Raw genomic sequence first — 22,754 nt, forward strand, 5'->3', positions numbered from 1 at the left:
CCCCCCCCCCCCCCCCCCTCCCCGGGACGGGAGAGCCTGGGACCTGCCCTGCAGAATGCCTGCGCCCTGCTGGGAGCTGCCACAAGGGTGCAGGTGATGGAGGCGCCTGGTCCCTCACTGCAGGTGCCCTGAGGAGTCCCGTCCCTGCACCAGGTCAGTTACGCCCTTAGCAGGAGCCAGACCCCGTGCAAAGTTCCTCACATGCTGGTTCACTGGAGCCTCACAACAGGCTCAGGAAGTGGGGATCGTGAGCACAAGTTACAGAAAATGAGGTGGGGAGGCGCTCAGGACCCCCAGCGGGTCATAATTCGTAGCCAGTCCCACGGGGCTCCGTCTGCACTTTTCGGGGCCTCAGCATCCTCTGTACAACGGGCCTGATGCTAATGCCCACCCCCTGGCTGTGCCCCAGTGCCCAGAATAGGACCTGGCCCCTCTCGGGGCCCCGGGAACACTTGAAGAAGGATGCAGGTGGCCAGATGGCCATCAGGTGACACTGACAGGAGCCTAGCTGCGAGCTCCACGTGGCCTTGCTCCCCCCTCATCCCTCAGGGCTCTGAGCAGCTTCCCCAGGTGGTGGTTTGGGTTTTCACTCCAGCCTCAGACTTCCTTCCCCAGCCCCAGCCAGCCCCCGGATGTGGTGGCAGTCACTGCTGTACCGACCTCAGCTGCCCCCAGCAGCCCTTTAGCGGGAGGGGGGGCTCCTCTTGAGGCCCCCATCCCCAACCAGCCCTGCTGGTCTGGAACCCAGGTGGGCAGGTGGCCCATCTCTACTGGGATGCCTTTGAAGCTCAAAGCCAGGCCTTGACCCCTCAGTGGAGGGGGTGGGGTGGCAGCAAGTCTAGTGGTGATCTTGGACAAGTCATTTTGCCCCTAGGGGGTTCAGTTTCCTGAATGTAAACTAAATGGCGGCCACTCTTTATTATTAGCTGGGGAGGAGACCTGAAAGGGCTAGAAGAGCTGTTTTAGCACAAGCCTGGCACACAGTAGGCCGGCATTCAGTGCTTGCTGGATGACTGACAGAATGAACCGACTCCTAAACACCTGAGAGCTTGAGGTGCCCACCCCTTTATCTCTGCAAAGTTCAGTGCCGGCCACCACCTACTGAACTTCAGCCCTGTGCCACGATCTCAGTAATCCCCCCAAAGACCCTCTGGGCTCCGTCCGATTACTGTCCCATCTAAGAAACAGGCTCAGGGGAAGCCACCTACCTAAAGTCACACAGAGAGACAGACACGTGCACGCTGCCCCCGGAAAACAATCCGTTCATCGAGGATGTGGGGTGGGTGTGCTGTCTTCCCTGGTTATTATGGCCCCTTCAGGCACCCCCAGGTCTGTGGCTCTTCACTCTCCTGAGGGCTGGGGCAGAGTGGGGAGCTGATGGAGGGAAACTACACCCCTTCTCCACCCGCCCTGTGCCTGACCGGCCCTGCACAGATAACCCAGCCCCGGCCCCTCCAGTTGCCTCCATGCACCTCGTCAAGGCTGCCAGAGACAAACAGGAGGCAAGGACCTTTGGCAGATCCAGAGGCCTCTGTCTTCCCACCTGTGTAATGGGCTGGGGATCTCTACAGCACCGCCTCCCCTGGGCGGGGGTGGGGGATGGGGAGGACGACGCTCTTGAGAAGAGGTGGGCCGAGCCCAGAGGTCCGAGAGCGGGCTGGACCTGACACCAGTTTCCCACCCTTCCCCTTGCGGTGGGCGCCGGATGCCGGCCAGGCTAGACTAGACGGCCCCCTTCCTTAAAGGGCCAGGCGCCTCCTCAGCCCCGGCCCCACGACGGTGGCTCGCCCCTCCTCTCCAGCTCAGGGAATAGTTAACTTTCCAGACTTGGGTGTGTTGGGGGAAGGAATCAGTCCCGGATCCCTGCCCTGCATCTCGCACCCCAGACACCCGGACCCGGGCGGGGCAGGCGACGCCCCCAACCCCGAGGTGCCGGGCCCGCCCTCCGCTTCCGCCCCCGGCCCCCAGCAGGCTCCGCCCCTCTCCGACGTCACCGAGGCCCGCGCGGATTGGCCGACTGCGCCATCGCTCGGGACACTTCCTCCTGGGCCGCAGCCGCAGAGTTAAAACTTTGGAGGGGGAAAAAGAGCCACCGGCGCCGAGCGCCGGGTGACCCTCCCTTCCGCCCCCCCAAACTGCCGCCGGTAACGCCCCCTTCTCCGCGGCCCCCGACCGAACTTTTCTCCAACTTCTGAGACCCGTGAGATTCCCCCTTAGCACCCCGGCCCTCGGGATCCCTTTGCCCATCCCCGGGCCCGTCGGATCCTTGGGATCCCCTCGATCCCCGACTCAGAGACTCCTGTCCTCCACCCCCAAGGTCTGATGAATCCCGCGGACCCCCTTAATTGGATCCTCGTCTTAGAGCCACTGTATTCTGGGATTCCCCGCTGCTGCCTTCTCATGCCTTTCTCTCCTCAAGGGGCTTTGGATCCTGGGCTCTCCTGATCCCTGAGATTCCGACCTACTAGATTTTCTTGATTACTTGGAATCTCTGAAGCCCTGGGTCCCTCAAACCATTAGATTTCTCCTTTATGACTCCCGAGCGTTTGACCCACTAGATTGCCTTTCTTTAATTTCCCAGGGTCCCGCCATCCTCGAGTGCCCTCAATCTGCTAGATTTCTTTTCTCGCATCCCCGGGATTCCCGCGCTCCCACCACCATCTTACGGGCTCCCTCGGATCCAGTGACCCGGGTTCCCCGGGCTCCTTCAGCCTCATCCCGGGTGGGCGCCGGGCGGCCGGCGCCGGGCGGCGGGTCCCGGGACTCCCCCCCTCCCCGCCCCCCATGGCCGCCTCCCCTTCCCATCTCGCCGGGCTCCCAGGCTCTCCCGGGCCGGGGTCTCCTCCGCCCCCCGGCGGCTTGGAGTTGCAGTCGCCACCACCGCAACTGGCCCAGGTCCCAGCTCCGAGCTCCGGGGTCTCCTTCCACATCCAGATCGGGCTGACCCGCGAGTTTGTGCTGCTGCCCACCGCCTCTGAGCTGGCCCATGTGAAGCAGCTGGCTTGCTCCATCGTGGACCAGAAGGTAAGAGCGCAGGGTTCCTCCCAACCAGCTTGGGGAGAGGTCCGGAGGGGGTGGGGGCGCCGGCAGAGGTGGCCAGGAGCCTGGCATAGGGGAAGGGGAAAAAGGAGGATTAAGCCTTGGGCGACTGGGGGGAATGGGGATGGGGCATTTAGCCCCCAGTTGCTTCCTCATCTCACTACCCATTCGAGGGAGGCCTGGGCAGGGGCGGGGTGCTCCAAAGGCCTCCCCAAATTGCGTGTCCCTGCGTGGTGTTGTTTTCTGCAGCCAGCAGGGAGGAAGGGAGGGGCCAGCTAGGTGTCGAAGTGGGGAGGAAGGGGTAGGTGGGGGCCGCAGATGGGGGACCTCTCCATTCAAGCCCGTCCCCTTCCATCTCCCATTTGGTGGAAACAGTAGAAATTGAAGCCGTGCTGGCCATGACTATCGGATGACATGTGTGGGTGTGAGTGCCTGCCCCAGCTGCCAGGGGCAAGTGAGGTCTCCCGAGCCCAATCTCTGCCCTCCCCCAGGCCTGAGATGTGTGTGGAGGGGCAGGCACCTCTTTGGAACCCCCAGAGACTCTGGGGACTCTGTTCCCTCTCCTAATCACAGTGTTACCACCCCTCAGGTCTGATGCTGGCCTGTTAAAACGGGCCTTCCCCAACCCCACCTTACTCTTAGTTTTGGACACCAGGGTCACCATGGTGGGCAGCTGGGGATCATGGCAAGCGGAAATCAGGTGGAACTCAATGCCTGAATTCTAGAATGTTAAAAGTTAGGATAGTGGGTTTCTATGTTGTTGGAATTCTAGACTGTAAAAATGTTAGAATATTAGAATTCTAGATTGTTCAAATATGCAACTTCTAGGTAATTGAACTCTTGATATTAAAGTGTCCAGGGGCACCTGGCTGGCTCAGTCAGTAGAACATGCGACTCTTGATCTCAGGGTCATGAGTTCCAGCCCTACATTAGGGGTAAAGCTTACTTAAAAAAAAAAAAAAAAAAAGTGTACAAACATTAGAATCCTAGGTTGTTGGAATATTAAAACATGAAAATGGTAGAATATTAGATTCCTGGGTTGTTGGAATCATAGCATGTTAAAATGTTAGAATTTTGGGATGCTGGGTTGTTGAAATCCTTTAATGGTAAGATACTCAAATAAATCCTAGTTTATTAGATTCCTAGAACATGAAAATACCAGACTGCTGCTGATCTAGATTGTTGAAATCCCAAAACATGTCATGATAATATGTTGGAACCTAAGATATATATATATCATGATATATATATCATATATCATGTGAGCATGTTGGAATCCCTAAATGTCCAAATTCCAGAATCTTCTCAGACCCCCAGAAATGAATTCTTTGGGCTTCAGAGAAACATCGGGAACTGGGCCAACCCCCCTCCATTTTACAGACAAGGAAACTGAAGCTTAGAGACAGACTCCCCCCACCCCCAAGCAGTCAAGGCCCAGGCAGTCCCTGTGAGCTGTGGACCCTCTCCCAGCAGACAAGAACAATATGGGGCTTCCTTGGCCCTCCACCAAAACCCCAAACCCACAGGTCCAGTTGTCATACCCAACTCAGCCTGCTCTTTGGGAAGACAGATGGGGATGGGGTAGAAGGCAGACTGTCCCCTGGGTGTAATTTGTCTGGTGCCCAAATCTTTGGCCTCCTCCCTCAGGCCTCACCCCAGTTTTGTTTTCTGTCTTCTGTCCAGGTGTGGCAGGGCCCCTTTCCTTCCTTCCAGCCGCTCCACCTGGGAGGTTTCACTTTCTGTTCTACCTCGTTTCATTTCCTGCCCCCCACCCCAGCCCCAGCTAGGGACACCTGGGTCCTTTGGACATTGGGTAGGGGGCACCCTCCCTACCTCCAGCTCTATTGAGCCCTAGCCTTCCCACCTCTCCCCCTCCCCCCCAGGAGTCCTAAGTCCCCTTCTTCCAGCTGGCCCCACCCCAGTGCTGGGCCTGGAGCCAGGTAACAGGGACAATAGATCCAGGAAGGAAGCTCGGGTGGGGTGGGGGCTTAAAGGAGGGGGTGTTCACTTAACCCCCTCACCCCCTGGAAAATTCTAGGTGCTCACGCGCCCAGAGCCACTCTCCCTCCCACCCCAGTTTCCCAGTCCAGCCACCCAGTCGGGAACTCCATCGGCGCTCTCTCCCAGCACACCTGGGGCCCTGGCACCCTGCCCACTCACTCGAGCTGCGCTGGGGAGGGCGCAGTCAGGAAGCGCAGGGCTGCGGGGTCTCTGTTTCCGGGGGAAACTGTGGGCCCTGCCCTGGGAGTGTTCCAGACCGCTGCCTCCGAAGGCAGCTCCGAGCCTTGCCGTCACCACCTCTCTCTCCCGCCCCTCAGTTCCCCGAGTGTGGCTTCTACGGTCTTTACGACAAGATCCTTCTCTTCAAACATGACCCCACGTCGGCCAACCTCTTGCAGCTGGTGCGCTCGGTGGGAGACATCCAGGAGGGCGACCTGGTGGAGGTGGTGCTGTCGGGTGAGCGGCGGAGGCCCGCCTGGGGGCGTCGCCTCTAGCGGGGGCGGGACTGCTGGGGTGGGCCCAGAAACATGCTTCTTAAAGTCAGGGCCAGCGGTTGGAAGCTTTGGTCGCAAATTAGAATCACCCCTGGAGCTTTGACAAACTGCCGCCCTGGAATGGGTAAATATGTTGCGTGTGCACACTGTGAAATTCGCACAGCACCGAACGTAGGCGATGTCCAGCAACATGGATGAACCTCACAAACGTAACGCCGAAAGGCATTTGCTAGACATCAGACTACATATTGTATAATTCCTTTTATGAAGCGCAGAGACGGATACAGTTAGGAACGAGGAAGGCGGGTGCCTTCGCCAAAGGGCCAGTGTTCTCCCTGTCGGTGAAGGGCACCACCATCACCTGGGGGGCGTGAGGGAGATTTCTGGGCACTGATTTAAACTTCCATTTATTTATCAGGGTGTTGGTGACACGGTGTGTACAGTGTGACAGTTCCCTGAGCCATGCACTGGAGATGTGTCTTTTTCTAGATGTATGTTGTACTTTGATACAGAGTTTTAAACGTTTCCTCCCCCAGCCTTGCGTAGTGCAATGCTCAGTAAAATGGGTTGAATGAGTGGATGACAATTAGCAGAAGTTATGGCCCTGGTGACCTTATTCAGGTTTTAAATATCCTCATGTAGGCCGGCAACTCTTGGATTTTTATTCATCCCGATCTCCGTCTGCTAAATCCAGATCTGTCATGTAGCTTGTCCCCCTGACACTTTTATTTGGCAGCTCTAGGCATCTCAGAGATGGCCTCTCCAAGACAGAAATCTTCATTTTGTCCTCCTTTCTTCCAGCAGTGTTCTCCACCTTGGTGAAGGGCATCACCATTCACTCAGGTGCTCATGCCCCAAATCCTGGGGGCATCCTTGACTCCTCCTTTTTCTCTCATCCCTTCACTTGATCCGTCATCAAACCAATTGGTCTTACCTTTAACATACATTCTGAATGTATTTCTTACAGCCTCCTCTGGTTCAAGCAGCGATCACCTCCTGCCTAGACTGTTACCGTAGCTCACAAGTCAGATCCTGACACTTCACTGCTCAGAATCCTCCCATGGCTCCCCATTACCCTTGGAATAAAATGCAAACTCCTCAATATGGCCTTATTATGGCTGTCCTGATCTGGCCCCTGCCAATTCCCTGGATTCACCTCTTACACTGTCCCCCTTATTTTCTTTGTTCCTGCCATGGTTGTCTGTTCTCTGTCCCTTGAATAAACTGAGCTGCCGCCCATCTCCAGGTGTGTGCACTAGTCTTCCCGCCCCATCTTCTCATAGCTTGCTCCTTCGTGTTGTTTGGATCTGAGCTTAAATGCCATTTCCTCCAGTGTCTGAAATTTCCTTCTCTGTGTGTTTATGTTCCCTGTCTCCCCAAAAGAATGTCAGCTCCCTGAGAGTGGGGTGTTCATAGCTTTACCCTGAGTGTGTAAGCTGTGCTTGGCACATAGAAAAGAGTCCCCTTTCTGTTGCACCATAACAAGGAAAATAGCCCGATTAGACTGAAATTCGGGGGTGAGATGGGGAGGGTAGGAAAGAGGATGAGACTTAGTGCAAAAATGAAACTTTAAAAATAAAAGTCAAGATTTATTGAGGACTTTCTATGTGCTCTGTTTAAAGAGCACTGTTTAAAATTTTTAATTTTTAGGGACGCCTGGGTGGCTCAGTCAGTTAAGCATCTGCCTTCAGCTCGGGTCATGATCCAAGGGTCCTGGGATCGAGTCCCGCATCAGGCTCCCCGCTCGGCGGGGAGTCTGCTTCTCCCTCTGCCTCTGCTGCTCCCCCTGCTTGTGCCCTGTCTCTCTTTGACAAATAAATAGGTAAAAAATCTTAAAAATAAATAAATAAATAAATAAATAAAATTTTAAACTTAAAAAAAAAGCGAGGGGCACCTCGCTAGCTCAGTCGGTAGAGTGTGCAACTCTGGATCTCAGGGTTGTGGGTTCCAGCCCTTCGTTGGGTGTAGAGATGACTTAAAAATAAAATCTAAAAAAAAAACCATAAAATAGGGGCACCTGGGTGGCTCAGTCGTTAAGCATCTGCCTTCGGCTCAGGTCATGATCCCAGGGTCCTGGGATCGAGCCCCGCATCAGGCTCCCTGCTCAGCAGGAAGCCTGCTTCTCCCTCTCCCCCTCCCCCTGCTTGTGTTCCCTCTCTCGCTGTGTCTCTCTCTGTCAAATAAATAAAATCTTTAAAAAAATAAAATAAAATCTTAAAAAAACAATAAAATAAAGAACTCTGTTTTAAAAGCTTTCCATATATTAATTCATTTAGCCCTTAAAAAAGAATCTATAAGGGTGCCTGGGTGGCTCAGTCGTTAAGCGTCTGCCTTCAGCTCAGGTCATGATCTCAGGGTCCTGGGATCGAGCCCCGCATCGGGCTCTCTGCTCAGCGGGAAGCCTGCTTCTCCCTCTCTCTCTGATCCTCCTCCACTTGTGCTCTGTCTCTCTCCGTCTGTCTCAAATAAATAAATAAAATCTTTAAAAAAAAATCTATAAAGAATACTATTGTGATACTGGGCATGTTCTTTCCTAGACACCTGCATGGCTCATACCCTTGCCTCCTTCAGGTTTTTGCCCTAATGACATCTGAAGGGGGTCTTCCTCAACCACCGATTTAAAATTGTACATCTTGTACCTTCCCACTCTCCCTTCTCTGCTTAATTTTTCTCCTTAGCACTTATTGACTTCTAGCCTGCTGTATGTATTTTTTTTGGAGTAATTTATTTCTTGAATATATATATACTGCATACACTTATATACATAATGTGCAAATATATATAATTTACATAATGTTTTTATATTTTATGTATATTATATATGTAAATATACATAATACATATACATAATACATATCTAATGTATTATATATAACATATTATATAATATAACATGCTATAACATAACATGTTATATAATATGTAATGATATATGTTATATTATAAATATATAAGATATACTATAAAATAATATATAATATGTATAATTTACATTATATATAAATATACATAATGTGCAAATATATATATATTTTTTTACCCTAGAGAAAAGTGCAAAGTTACACGTATAGAGACAGACTAAGAACATCAAATGAGAGCATGCAAGTGTATGTTTCGGCTGAGCTGTGTCTTCCAGAGTACCCAGTTTATGTTGGTTCTCAATATTCATCCTGTTATTGAGAAAGGAAATATTTGCTTGACAGGTTTTTTTTTTTTTAATTATTTGAGTATAGTAGACACATGCTGTATACTTTATTACATAAACATTTCCAAGAGGCAATAAATACGGTACTAAAAGCATGAACTTTGGCCACACTGGCCCAGGTTCGATTTCAAGTTCCACGGCTTGCTAGCTGTGTGACCTTGGGCAAGTTGCTTCACCTCTCTGTGCTACAATCTTCTCATCTGGAAAATGGGGATAATAACAGTGTACCTCCGGGGCTTTTGAGAGAACTGAATTCACTAGTATCTTAAAGTATGTGGAGCAGTGCATGGCACTAGGTAATTGCTAGGTTGGGTGATTTTTTTTTTTTTAAGATTTTATATATATATATATTTTAAAGATATATTTATTTATTTGAGAGAGAGATCGAGAGAGCAAGCAAGGGAGCACAGCAGGGGGAGTGGCAGAGGGAGAGGGAGAAGCAGGCTCCCCACTGAGCAGGGAGGTCTACCCGGGCTAGATCCTAGGCCCCGAGGATCATGACCTGAGCCAAAGGCAGATGCTTAACCAACTGAGCCACCCAGGCAGCCCTGGGTGATTGTTAAATAAGAATATTTATTTTCTTTGGTTGTCAGCCTCCCTTACTAGAGGCCAGGCAGGGAATTTGTCTGTTTGTTCTGTGTGGTGTCCCTGGCACCTAGAACAATGCTCAGTAAATGTTTGTTGGATTTCCATTTTAAAGATGAGAAAACGGAGATACATAGGTATTTGGTTTTTTCTCTTGATACTCAAGCTCCATCCTAGATCAGCAACTCTGACGGTGGGACCCAGGCATCTGTATCTGTATTTTTAAATTTTATTTTAAAGTGTTTAATTGTGAAATATACATAACATAAAATTTACCATCTTAACCATTTTTAAGTCTCCTCTTCAGTAGGGTTAATGACATTCACGCTGTCCTGCCACAGTCTCCAGGAGTATGTTCATCTTGCAGAACTGAAACTCTGTACCCACTAAACAACTCCCCAGTCCCCGGCATAGGTGTCTTGCCCAGTGGTGACGCTGGGATTTGAACCCAGATAGAGTGTAGTATGCGAGTAAATGAAGGAAGGCAAGATCAAACCTTGCAGCGGGGAGGACTGTGAGAAACCCAGGAACAGCCCTCGCTGCCCCGGCTCAACCATCCGCCCCTCCCTGCTGCCTGCAGCTTCGGCCACCTTCGAGGACTTCCAGATCCGCCCGCACGCCCTCACGGTGCACTCCTACCGAGCGCCGGCCTTCTGTGATCACTGCGGGGAGATGCTCTTCGGCTTAGTGCGCCAAGGCCTCAAGTGTGATGGTGAGGGGAGAGGGGCTGGAGGCGGGGCCCGGAAGTGTGTGGGGAGGGGACAGGAGGGTAGGGCGGGGGTGGAGCTCAGAGGTAGGAGGCGTGGCTCGGAGGGAGAGGTAAGGGCCCAGAGGCACAGCTTGGGGGAGGAGCTGGGGTGGGGCTTGAGTGGTGGGTGGGGCCCGGGGCGGTGCTCAGCTCCGGAGGTGGAGCCTGATTTGGAGCTTCGAGGGAGAGGTAAGGGGGCAGAGCTTGGGGGAGGAGGGGAATGTGCACAGGGAGGAAGGTGGAGCCTATAACAGGAATCACCAGAGAAACAGCCAGTAGGAGGTAGATATTAAGGGATATTTGGAAGGAATTAGCTTAGAGGATTGTCGGGGCTGGCCAAGCAACTCTCAAATCCATAGGGCAGCCCATCAGGAAGGGCCGGCTGGACTCCCGGGCAGAGTTTCTTCATCGGGGAAATCTCAACTCTGCTTTTTAACCTTTCAACTGATTGAAACGGGGCCCACCCAGATTAACTAGAATACTCTCCCTCACTTCAAGTCATCTGACTGTGGACTTGAATCATACCTACAAAATAGCCTTACAGCAAACCCTACACTAGCATCTGAATTACTGGGGTTGACACATAAGCTGACCATTAGAGTCCACTCCTTATTGACTTGGCCCTTCAGTGTGCCAGGGCCTGCCATAACAAAATACCCACAGGCCAAGTGGTTTAAACAACACATATTTATAACTCACGGTTCCAGAGGCTGGAAAGTTTAAGATCACGCTTCGGACAGGGCATGGTTCCTGGTGAGAACCCTCTTTCTGGCTTGCACACGGCTGTTATCTCGCTGTGTAGCTCACGTGGTGTGCAGAGAGACACAGTTTCCCTTTTATAAAGACCTGGGTCACATCGGATCAGCGCCCCACCTTTATGGCCTCATTTAACCTTAATTACCTCCTTAAAGGCCCATTCTTCAAATGCAGTCACATTATGGGTTAGGGCATCAGCTATGACTTTGGGGGGATGGACATTTGTTCAGTCTACAACAAGCACCCATACACATGTCCTTCAATCATACTTAAAAAAATAAAGGAACACACCAGTGTGTCTCAAGGTTAAGCCCAAGTGTTAGGTTCCGCAGGTCCACTCTTCCCATCTTCCACGATTCTGAGCGAGAACATTGAGCTCTTGCCCCACCTGCAGATGAAGTCCACACAGCCGCCTTGCCAATACACACAGCAGATGAAGATCATCCATTCTGTGAAGACTGCACCTCCATTAGAAGCATATTCTTGGATGTTCCATCATCCAAGGACCTCCAGCTTCGTGGCGGTCACGCTTATATGGAAATCTCGAGTCTTCAGTGCCCCTGGTCTTCCAGATGACCTGCAGCATTGACCAGGATTGTTATTACACAGCCCTAAATATACCTGTGGCATTTAGGGGCTCGAGGGATGCTAGCCACGTCAGGCCTGCAGAAAACTGATTCAGTTGCGTTCAAAACTGTTATCAGTACTGCCATTGTGCACAAACCATATCCAACTCTTGGTGTCTTGGCATATGTAACCTTCATCACGGCACAATCCTGGTGTCATCAAAAAAAAAATTTTTTTTTTTTTTTTGAGAGAGAAAGAGCCGCATGCACGTGGGCAAGCAGGGGGGACGGGGGAGGAGCAGAGGGAGAGGGAGAGAGAGAATCTTAAGCAGGCTCCATGCTCAGCAAGGAGACTGATGCGGGGCTCGATCACACGACCCTGAGATTATGACCTGAGCCGAAACCAAGAGCCAGATGCTCAACCTACTGAGCCACCCAGGAGCCCCCTGGTGTCATCGATTCTAATGGGCAACCTCAGCACGGACTTCATTGGTTCAACATCACAGATGATGGTCCTCGTTCATGTGGTTCCAACAGAGTCCCAAATGACTGTTTGGTTTTTTTTTTTAAGATTTTATTTAATTAATTTATTTTTTTTAAGATTTAATTTATTTATTTGACAGAGAGAGACACAGCGAGAGAGGGAACACAAGCAGGGGGAGAGGGACCCTGAGATCATGACCTGAGCCGAAGGCAGACGCTTAACGACTGAGCCACCCAGGCGCCCCTCAAATGACTGTTCTTAATGCCATTAACACCTTCCAATGGGAGTTTGACTCTACCTTGATACTCACATAGGGAGTCACGGATGAGATTTTGAAATGCCATGAAGCACCTGAGTGAGCAAAGGCCGGCGCTGGGAAGTGTTTCCTGTTCTCAAAGGCCATTTGCCATCCCAAAGCTCTTGTCATAGCACCACCTTCGGGAAAGCCTATGACAGCCAGGCTACCAGAAGACAGCCTTCATGAGGCGGTCCCAAAGAAGCTTCCAAAGGCTGGAGGAACATTCTTCACTCCTGAACAGGGCACCATCCTGGAATCATTTGGAATCTCTGGAGATGTATGGGAGCAAGGGTTCAGGAAGCCCGCTAGGAAAACAGCAAGCTGAGCCTGATTCTTTCATGGACGAGGATTTTGGATTTTTTTTTTTTTAATGATAAATTAGGAAAGAAAGGACAATAAAGTCATACTTCCATCTGATATGGTAGAACCCTCCCGAGTACAACTGAAAACATGCTAACCCTTTCCCGGGAAGATGGGGATGCTTGTTCACTCTTTTCCTTCGATGTCCTGTAATTTAAATACGATACAGTGCTCCCTTCGGCAGCGCATGTACTAAAATGGGGCCAATATGGAGAAGAGTAGCATAGTTCCTGCGCAAGGACAATACGCACATTCCTAAAGCGTTCCATATTAAAAAAATAATAAGTATTGTGTTAGGTGATAGGGGGATAAAAGGAAGAAAACACAAATATTTCATTTACACCTATATATAAGGAAGAACCTGTCATTGCCAGTACGCTCCTCCTTTGTGCAACTGGTCACGTGGTTGTGGCCCCCTTCAGCCTCTACCCAATCCACATTTCCTGGGTCCTCAGCAAGCACCTCACCTGCTCATGGTTCTTTGCCTGGTGGCCCAGAACCTTCCAGGCCGGTAGCGGTTCTACCCGATTTGGGTTTAGGTAGTTTTTCGTCGGCTTTAATGGCACCCGTAGGGGTTCTCCTGAGAGATCTGCTGTATTCCTAATCTACCAAAGGGAAAAGGGGCGGGGCAGAGCCTTAGAGCCCAGGACTGGTGGAAGTATGTCTCTGATCGTCTGGCGCCCCCCGCAGGCTGCGGACTGAACTACCACAAGCGCTGTGCCTTCAGCATCCCCAACAACTGCAGTGGTGCCCGCAAGAGGCGCCTGTCGTCCACGTCTCTGGCCAGTGGCCATTCTGTGCGCCTCAGCACCTCCGAGTCCCTGCCCTGCATGGCTGATGAGCTGGTGAGGGGCTGAGGAGCGGGCTGGCTGGTGGCGGGGGGAAGGGGGGCGGGCGACAGGGCCCGGGCATGGGGCCGTGCACTAATGTGTCCCCTCCATCCTGCTGACCGCAGAGCCGTAGTACCACCGAGCTCCTGCCTCGCCGCCCCCCGTCATCCTCCTCCTCATCTTCGGCCTCCTCCTACACGGGCCGCCCGATAGAGCTGGACAAGATGCTGCTCTCCAAGGTGAAGGTCCCGCACACGTTCCTCATCCACAGCTACACGCGGCCCACCGTCTGCCAGGCTTGCAAGAAACTCCTCAAGGGTCTCTTTCGCCAGGGCCTGCAGTGCAAAGGTCAGCGGGGCCCCCAGGGGGGGACAGACGGGGTCAGAGGGCCCCAACACAGACACACACTCGTTCAGCGGCTTGGGGCCTCTCTCACCTGGGCTCGTGGCAGGACCTAAGACTCCCAGTACTCTGGGGGCACCTGGCTGGCTCACTCGGTGGGGACTGCGACTCTAGATCTCGGGGTTTTGAGTTCGAGCCCCATGTTGGGTGTGGAGATGACTTAAAAATTAAATCTTAAAAAAAAAAAAAAGAAAGAAAGAATCCCAGTATTCTGATCCTTAGGAGCACAGGGCCTCAGGAGAAGAGTGCCCTGAATCCTGGTGTTCTAGAACCTTTGGAATTCTGGAATCCTAGAACCTTAGAAATTTAGATCTATAAGCCACTTAGCATGGGATTCTAAAACTGTAGAACTTGAGAATTCTAGAACCATAGAACTGGAATCATAGGCTTCAAGAATTCTGGATCTCAGAATATCGAAACTTTAGAAACATCAAATGCAAACCTTAGAAGTCTAGAATCATAAACCCTTGGGACCATGGAATCCTAGAGTCCTAGACATCTAGAGTACAGAACTCTGGATTATCAGATTCTAGAATACCAGATGTCTAGATCCATAAAAATTTAGAGTCATCCAATTCTAGAATCTAGGGTGTATGGAATCCTAGAACCTTGGAATCATTAGATTCTGGAGGCTTCACAGTCCAGAATTATAGAACTATAGAATCACTGATTTCTAGAGTTTAGATATAGAAAACCCTAAAACCTTGGACATCAAGGAGCCTTAGCAGTCTAGAATCATAGAACTGTAGAATCATAGATGTGTCAAGTTCTAGACACTTGGACATTGAAATTTGGAGTCTTAGAACTCTAGAAAAAAAATCTATAATCATACGGGGATGTGCTACTGGAATCTAGTGGGTAGAGGACAGGGATGGTTGCTAAACACCTATGATATGCACAGACCAGGCCCCCGCAACAAGGAATTCCCCAGCCCCAACTATTCTAGACTCAAAGACAGACAACCAGAGAAGGTTCAGCTAGGTTTCCTGCCCCAAATAGCAAGAGCAGAATCTTTTGGGTCTGGGGGTTAGGAGTCAAGGTTCAACCCTTACAGGTGACCTCTCTCTCCCCTCCCACCTGTCCACTTGTTCCCTGTCCTCATACCAGACTGCAAGTTTAACTGTCACAAGCGCTGTGCCACCCGCGTCCCTAACGACTGTTTAGGGGAAGCACTCATCAATGGAGGTGAGAGGCTGTGGGCTGAGCGGGAAGGGGGGGGTGCGGGACTGGGCGGAGGCCCCTCTGATGCCCCCGTCCCCCTAGATGTGCCGATGGAGGAGGCCACCGATTTCAGCGAGGCTGACAAGAGCTCCCTCATGGATGAGTCCGACGACTCTGGGGTCATCCCGGGCTCCCACGCGGAAAACGCCCTCCACGCCAGTGAGGAGGAGGAAGGCGAGGGAGGCAAGGCCGAGAGGTACCCGGGGCACCCTCCGGGGAAGGCTCTATCTCTACAATGGGTCGATGTCCCCCTGTAAATTTCCCAGGCACCCACACTTTGTTTTTAAATTTTACCTTTTTCCTGAAAAATGTACATTTTTAGAAAGTTTTCATAGAAGCAGATTTTATTTTATTTTATTTTATTTTTTAATTATTATTATTTTTTAATTTTTATTTATTTGACAGAGAGAGACACAGCCAGAGAGGGAACACAAGCAGGGGGAGTGGGAGAGGGAGAAGCAGGCCCCCTGCAGAGCAGGGAGCCCGATGCGGGGCTCGATCCCAGGACCCCGGGATCATGACCTGAGCCGAAGGCAGATGCTTAACGACTGAGCCACCCAAGTGCCCCGTAGAAGCAGATTTTAATTTAGAGTATATTTCTTTTTCGGAACTGCTAATCCAGTCATTCAAAAGGTAGATAGTCAAACCCTCCTGCTTCCCTGCCTCCCAGCTGCTTAGCTCCTCTCTCCGAGGACGTCACTGGGATCAGCTGCTGGCAGGCCCTTCCAGAAACAGTCTGTGTTGCAAAGTGACAGAGCAAAGAGTAAAAACGTGGGAATCTGGAACCAGAGTGCTGTATGGCCTTTGGCAGGAGATTAACCTCTCTGGGCCCTCAGTTTCTTCATCAGTAAGATGGGGCTAAAGTAGGACCTACCTTTGAGGATTGTTGTAAGGGTGAAGCGAATGAATACGAATGAAGTACATAAAATAGCGCCTGGGTGTTAGCTCTTCTCGCAGAGCAGTCAAATCTTAGAAAGGAAGGAAAACTACCCACTTTCTTTTAGCCATTTTGGCCTCAGATTGACTTGTATGGCCTAAACAAGTCCCTTCCTCTTGCGGTGCCTTAGTCCTCCCATCTGTAAAATGGGGAAGGGGAACACCATCCCCAAGGACCTGACGGGCCGTGGCTTTCTTCTGGCATGGAAGCTCTGAAAAATAATAACCTGCTTAATTTTACATTTTTAAATTATAAATGGGATTCATATTGATTCAGTTCTACTAGCATAAAAGCTCAAGTGCTTGATGGCAAGGATCCAGTGGGTAGAGGTCAGGTCAGGTCCATTCTCCAGGTGCCTAGGACAGGGCCTGGCTTCAGGCATGGGTGTGGAATGCCTGTGTATCCAGGAGGCAGGAAGGCAGCGGGGTTTTGGAAGCCTAGGACGTTGGAGGCTGAGAGCACCAGGGCTAGGTCCCAGATCCGCCACTTACATGGTGAATCACGTCTCCCTGAGCCTCGGTTTCCTCCTGGGGCAATGACAGCACCTGTCTCATGGGGTGATTTTCGGATTCCATTAGATCATGCGGGTCAAGTGCTTGCTGGGTTGTAAACGATGGAGAGAGAATCCTCACCGGTACTCTGTTCTTGAATCCCCAAAGTGCGGAGGGTGGGAGGTGATCCATTCCGGAGTATGGGGACAAATATTTGCATTTCCATTTCTCTTTACTTTTAATCTCATCTTTTAGATGTTTTCACTTTTTTGCATATGTTTTAGAATAATATTAATATACTATTATTGGTATATTCTATTAATACAGTAATACATGTATAAATAAGGGTAACCTGTGGATTGAAACCATCATTGATGTATAAGTATTTGTTTTTGAACTAAATCCTCAGAAGGACCATAAGGATCACTATACGCATTCCTAGGTTAGAAGATTGAAGCTCAGGGGCTTCAGCCAGTAATTACTAAGAGAAAGGAGCTGAGACTTCACCCCACAGGGTCAGGGAGACATAAACATGGGGAGGAGGGTGAGCCACTTCCACGGTCCGTCAGTAGACACTTAATGAGCACCTACTGGGTTCTAGGACTTCCAAGCACACAGCTGTGAACCAAACCAGGAAAACTCTCTGGCCTCATAGAGCAGACACTCTAGTTGGGGAGACAGGTAATAAATGCATGCATAGCATCAGGTAGTGATGATTGCTATCAAGAAAATAAAAATAAAGCAATGAGAGGGGCCAGAAAATGAAGATATGTCATTTTAGTTAGGGTCATTAAAGGGAGCCTCTCTGAGGAGGTGACATTTGAAGAGATCTGAAGGAGGGGAGGAAAGGAGACATGTGGAAGATAGCTTGGTTCCCTACCAAGCAAAGGGAATAGCAGGTGCAAAGGCCCTGTGGTAGGGCCAAGCATGTTCCAGAAATAGCATTGAGCTTGGTGTGGCTGGAGCAGGGAGGGCAAGGGGAAGGGGATGGGAAACCAGGCCAAAGGGGAGATGGGTATGCCAGGTCTTTCCTGGAGTGTTTAGTAACAGAATAAGTGGGTGTCAGAGCTGGGTCTTGATTGACTTGGGTGGGGTGGGGTGGGGGTGTTGGGAGAGGCAGCCTATTTCACAGATGAGGAAACCAAGTCTCAGAGAGGCGAAGGGAAATGCCAAGGCCAACCGAGTCCTGTTTAGTGCAGGGATCAAGAGGTGGTTGGTTCTGGAGTTGAGCAAGTCTGTGAATCTCCCTCAGCCTTCATTTCCTCTCTGTAATAATAGCATGTGCACCGGAAAAGGGCAATGAGGCACAGAGAGGTTGCGTCGCTTGCCTCGTGTCACACAGCCGGCTGCACAATCACTGGGCTCAGTACTGATGAGCACTTATCGGACGCCCACTGGGTGCCAAGCATTGTGCTAAACGCCTAAGAAAGGTTTTCACTCCTCACAGCAACTCCTTTGGGTGGAGAAACCGAGGTGCACAGAGGTTAGGTGATTTGCCAGGCAGCCTGACTTTGGAACCCAGCCTTGTAATGTGGCCTTCTCAAGAGTCCCCTTCCTCATTATGGGAAATGTGGAAACCACAGAAATGTGGCCCAAAAAAACCCCAACTCCCGGCTGCCCAGAGATGCGCCCTGCAGCCCCGATTGCTAATGGGTATTTTCCACTTGTAACCTCTCACCTCTTCCTCTCCCCCTCCCTCTCAGCTCCTTGGGGTACATCCCCCTAATGAGGGTGGTGCAGTCGGTGCGACACACGACGCGGAAATCTAGCACCACCCTGCGCGAGGGTTGGGTGGTTCATTACAGCAACAAGGACACGCTGGTGAGAGGGCGGGGTGGGGCTATGTGGGGCGGAGCTAGAGTTAGGGGAGGGGCAAGCTCCGCTTGAGGAGGCGGGGCTGGTGGGGTTATGGTGGGCGGGGCCGATCTGGAGGCGGAGCTAGAATTAGAGGGAAGGGTTCTAAGGGAGGGCGAAGGGGCAGGGCAGGAGTCAGGGAAGAGGCGGGGCTAAGGACAAGGTCAGGGGAAGAGTGGGACCAGGAATGGGGAAGCTGAAGTTAGGGTAGGGAGCGAGAAGGGTTCAGGTTATAGAGGATGGGATCAGGGGGTGCTGGGCCGGGCTAGAGGCCTAACTGGAGGTAATTAAGTGGGGGTGTGATACAGGGTGGGGCCAGGTGGGGCGAAGTTGGGAGGGAGGCGCGGGAGGGCTTATAGTGGCGGGGCCAGGGTCTGGGCAGGTAGGAGATAGGGGTGGGGCAGGTTTAGGGGCAGAGGAGCGTGGCTGGAGGCTGACCTAAAGTTGGAGGGGGGTTATGGGGCGGGGCAAGGTGGAGTGGAGCCGGAGCTAAGGCGGGAGGGGCGGGATCAATCTGAGAAAGGAAAGAGGTGGGGGTGGAGCTGGAGTTAGGGATGGGCGGGGCCTTAGTGGAGGCGGAGCTAGAATTAGAGCGGTGGGTGATGAGAGATGGGAGGGGTGTGGCCTTCTGGGGGTGGGGTTAGACTTAGGGGCGGGGTTTGGCTCCGGGAAGACCTGGGGCCCCAGCCGCGCCAAGGGCGGACCACCTCACCTGGAGCACCTCTTCCAACAGAGGAAGCGGCACTATTGGCGCCTGGACTGCAAGTGCATCACGCTCTTCCAGAACAACACGACCAACAGATACTACAAGGTGGGCCTTCCGGCCCCCAGCTCCCCCAACCTCCTCCTCCCACTCCTCTCCCAGTTGCTTGCCTGCTTGCATGTCATCAGCAAATGGGCCTGCCCGGCCCCACCACTTTCCAGCTGGGGAACCCAGGCGGCTTACCTCACCTCTCTGCGCCTCCCGTCTGGCACCTGTAAAAGGCCTCAAAGACTAGTCCTCGCCTCAGGGCTGCTGCCCTAATTCAGCGATCACCTCCTCGAAGCGGTTAGCTTAGGGCCTGGCTTGTGTGGAGCTCCCTGTTACCATTACTACTTTAAAATGAAGTATTGGATCATCAGTATCAGTATCTCTCACCACCTGCCATGGCCGCACTGTGCTCTGGGCTGTCTCCTCCTGGGTCCTTGCTTCTGCGCTTGCCCCCACAGCCTTGTCCCACATAGCAGCCAGAGGAGCCGAGAAAACCGTCAGAACCCTCCCTTTGCCCTTAAAATAAAACTCGGACGCCTCGGGGTTACCTGCCCTGGAGCGGCTTCCCATGGGGGGGTGCCTTCTCATCCTTCTGTATTCTCGGCCACACTAGGATGCTGTCCCCACCACGTCTCTGTCATCTGCTTTTATTAGCTATGTCAGTCTGTCCCTGTTTCAGTCTTTCGTTATTTTAATTCTTTTCTCCCCCTTCTGCAAATGTGCCCCCCACACACATACTTTCTCTTCCAACACTTTTCAAAGCACGCTCTTTTCACTCCACACAGACCCTGCACCTTCTCTCCCCGTCCCCTCCCCTCCCCCTGGCCCTCTCAGCCTCCTTTTTGGTCTCCTGTCTCAGTCCCATCCTTTCCCGTCCACCCTCCGCACACAGCCAGAGACCTCCCCCTGCCTTGCTCTAAACCTTTCCATGGTTCCCCACGGCCCTGGAGACAAAGCCCAGGTTCCTCTCTGTGGCCCATGAGGCCCCTCAGGGCCTAATTTCATTTGTTCACCAAACATGGCACACCTCCTGTGTGTGATGTGAATAGAGAATGTGATGGGAATAGAGCATGTCCCTTGAATACCAGGCTTTCCCACCTCGGGGCCTTTGCACATGCTGTTTCCACCATCCTCCACCAGTTGGCCTCATCTTACCTTTCTGATCTCTTGCTTCATGTAACTTCTGCCAGGAGGCCTTTTCTGACTACTCTATGCAAATCAGGCCCTTTCCCACAGATACTAGATTCTATATGCTCTTCTGAGTAAATGGGGAGCCCCAGGGTCTGCCTGGCATCCTCATTGGTGCTGGTTCTTTGTCCTGCCAGGAAATTCCATTGTCAGAAATCCTCACCGTGGAGCCTGCCCAGAACTTCAGCCTTGTGCCACCAGGCACCAACCCCCACTGCTTCGAGATCGTCACTGCCAATGTCACCTACTTTGTGGGCGAGACGCCTGGCGGGGCCCCAGGGGGGCCTAGTGGGCAGGGGGCCGAGGCTGCCCGGGGCTGGGAAACGGCCATCCGCCAGGCTCTGATGCCAGTCATACTCCAGGACGCACCCAGCGCCCCAGGCCACACACCCCACAGTAAGTCCCCACCCTGGGCCCTGAGAGGATGGGTCTGGGAGGGCTTGCGTGGGGTCCCAGGGAAAGGAAGAGCCAGGAAGAAGGCAGGGAATGGCACAGTGGAGAATGTGGATTCTGGACTCAGCTGGCCTGAGTCCAAATCTCCATTAAGCCCCAGACCTGATGTGTGGCCTTGGGCATGTTACTTCCCTTTTCTGAGTCTTGTCCCAGGTGGTGACAACTCCTCCAGATTGTGAGTTCAGAGTATTTCATTCAGATATTTACTGAGTATCTTCCCCATCCTGGGCTGGGCAATGCTGGGGACACAGCTGTCACCGAGACAGCCCAGGACCTGCCCTCCCAGGGCTCACAGTCCAGTAAGGGGGACAGACCTGTCCCCAGGCAGTGACGACCCAGAGTGGGCAGGGCTGGGACAGGGGAGCCAGAGGGCTGTGGGAGCTCAGAGGGGATAGATGATCCAGCCTGGGTATCTAGGAGGGCTTCCTGGATGCGGCAACATCTGAGCTGAGACCTGGAAGCTGAGGAGGGCTGAGAGAGGGGAATGCAGATGGGAAATATTTCAAGCAGAGGCAGAAGATGATCAGAAAGTCCCAGGCTCCTGCCTTCTGGAGCTCATAATCCAGTGTGAGTGACAGACACTCACCAGATCATCCTGCGGGAATGACAAGGGTAATGTAGAACGTGACGTGGCCCCAGGAGTGAAGTTTGAGCGGAGAGTGAGTGAGGAGGAGGATTTAACCAAGTCCAGCGGAAGGGACGCACATTCCTGGCAGAGGGAACAGCAAGTACAAAGGCAGGAGATAGGAGGGGACTTGGCTGTATCTGAGGCCCAGCAAGAAGGCCAGGGTGTCGGGAGGACACCACAGCATGGTGGGGCTTGAAGTCAAAGAGGTAAATGAGGGACCAATGCCTGTGAGGCCATTGAAGGGGCTTGGGCTTCCTCCTGAGGGTGCTGGGGAGCCATGGCAGAGTTTGGAGCAGGGGAAGGACAGACTCAGGTTTGTGCTGGTGAATAGGAGAGAGCAGAACAGGGGCAGACAGACCAGGGAGGAGGATGAGGGGCCAGGCCTGGAATGGGAAGGGGGCAGGTGTTCAGATGGCAGAAGGGTCAGAACTTACGAAATGTCTGGCTCTGGTTGAGTGGTAGGGTGGCAAGTTCGGCGGTGGCGGGGGGAGATGTATGTTGCAATCAGTTTGGGCTATCCCGCTGAGAGAGCCTCAGTGTCCTCCTCCATAAAATGGGATCAGCGTGCTTCCCTTGGCCCTGAGATCTTGGGGTACAATGCTCAGTGAAATCATTCGTGACACTTCTTGAGCCCCCTTGGCCTATCTTGTTTACTTCTCCCACTGGTCCTAGGAGGGAGCACCTGTTATCCCCATTCTCTAGATGGGGAAACAGGTTCATAATGGACAAATCAGTGGCCCAGAGCTGCACAGGATCCCCTGGCTTCGAATCCTGGTGGTGTGGCTCCAGAGGCTGTCTCTGGGTGAAGATAATCCTGAGCCCGGGGTCCCCTCACCTCCACCTCTCCACTCTCCCCAGGACAAGCTTCTCTGAGCATCTCCGTGTCTAACAGCCAGATCCAAGAGAACGTGGTGAGACCCTGCCCACACCCCATGGTCCCAAGGATGTCCTCTGCCTCCCACGCAGCCTCCTGCCCTCCCTAGTCTCCCCAACACCCCATCTCCATTTGCCCCCTTGACCCTCCCCATGCCTGCCATGCAGGACATCGCCACTGTCTATCAGATCTTCCCGGATGAGGTGCTGGGCTCCGGGCAGTTTGGAGTGGTCTATGGAGGTATGGATGCTTCTGAGCTAATCCAGAGGGGGTCCTGGGGGTTCCTGGGCTCCAGACCTTCCTATGTGATTGGCTGCATGCTCACTTCCTGTTCTGGTTGACTTAGAAAGCTAGATCCTCGAAGCAGATGGATGCAGCTTCTCCTTTTCTTACTGGAAAAAGCCAATGGACTTTCTCCCCTTCTTAATAGGGAGAGCGAATTCTTCACTCTGATTGGCCACAGAGCTAGTTCCTAGATTCTGATTGGTTATAAATCTAGTTTCCCATGTGATAGATTTCCCTCCTCAGAGCTCTTGTCTTTTACCTTCTTCATTCCAAAGCTTTTATTCCCAAGGTCCCCCGCCCCTCA

The 22,754-nt window shown here is 52.3% G+C and overlaps 1 protein-coding gene and 1 non-coding gene across 3 annotated transcripts in view; both read left to right on the plus strand.

Moving 5' to 3' along the window:
- The first annotated feature begins 2,065 nt into the window (after nt 1–2,065).
- Nucleotides 2,066–22,754, plus strand: part of PRKD2 (protein kinase D2) — a 33,521-nt gene continuing 12,832 nt past the window's right edge. The window contains exons 1-13 of one of the 2 annotated variants that reach the window (XM_032388851.1): nt 2,066–2,144; nt 2,935–3,024; nt 5,358–5,496; nt 9,905–10,036; nt 13,227–13,381; nt 13,492–13,714; nt 14,876–14,953; nt 15,032–15,185; nt 18,121–18,238; nt 19,005–19,082; nt 20,348–20,606; nt 22,150–22,202; nt 22,333–22,405. In XM_032388851.1, the coding sequence (XP_032244742.1) occupies nt 9,997–10,036; nt 13,227–13,381; nt 13,492–13,714; nt 14,876–14,953; nt 15,032–15,185; nt 18,121–18,238; nt 19,005–19,082; nt 20,348–20,606; nt 22,150–22,202; nt 22,333–22,405 (1,231 nt within the window). In that variant the 5' untranslated portion in view covers nt 2,066–2,144; nt 2,935–3,024; nt 5,358–5,496; nt 9,905–9,996. Of the gene's footprint in view, nt 2,145–2,784; nt 3,025–5,357; nt 5,497–9,904; nt 10,037–13,226; nt 13,382–13,491; nt 13,715–14,875; nt 14,954–15,031; nt 15,186–18,120; nt 18,239–19,004; nt 19,083–20,347; nt 20,607–22,149; nt 22,203–22,332; nt 22,406–22,754 lie in introns of those variants that run through there. The other variant, XM_032388850.1, reaches the window with a different exon arrangement.
- LOC116622510 lies at nt 12,705–12,811 on the plus strand. Its single transcript, XR_004297577.1, has one exon. It is a non-coding gene; the product is annotated as a U6 spliceosomal RNA (small nuclear RNA).

Source organism: Phoca vitulina, unplaced genomic scaffold (genome assembly GCF_004348235.1).
Source record: "Phoca vitulina isolate PV1807 unplaced genomic scaffold, GSC_HSeal_1.0 scaffold52, whole genome shotgun sequence".
Lineage (NCBI taxonomy): Eukaryota > Metazoa > Chordata > Mammalia > Carnivora > Phocidae > Phoca > Phoca vitulina.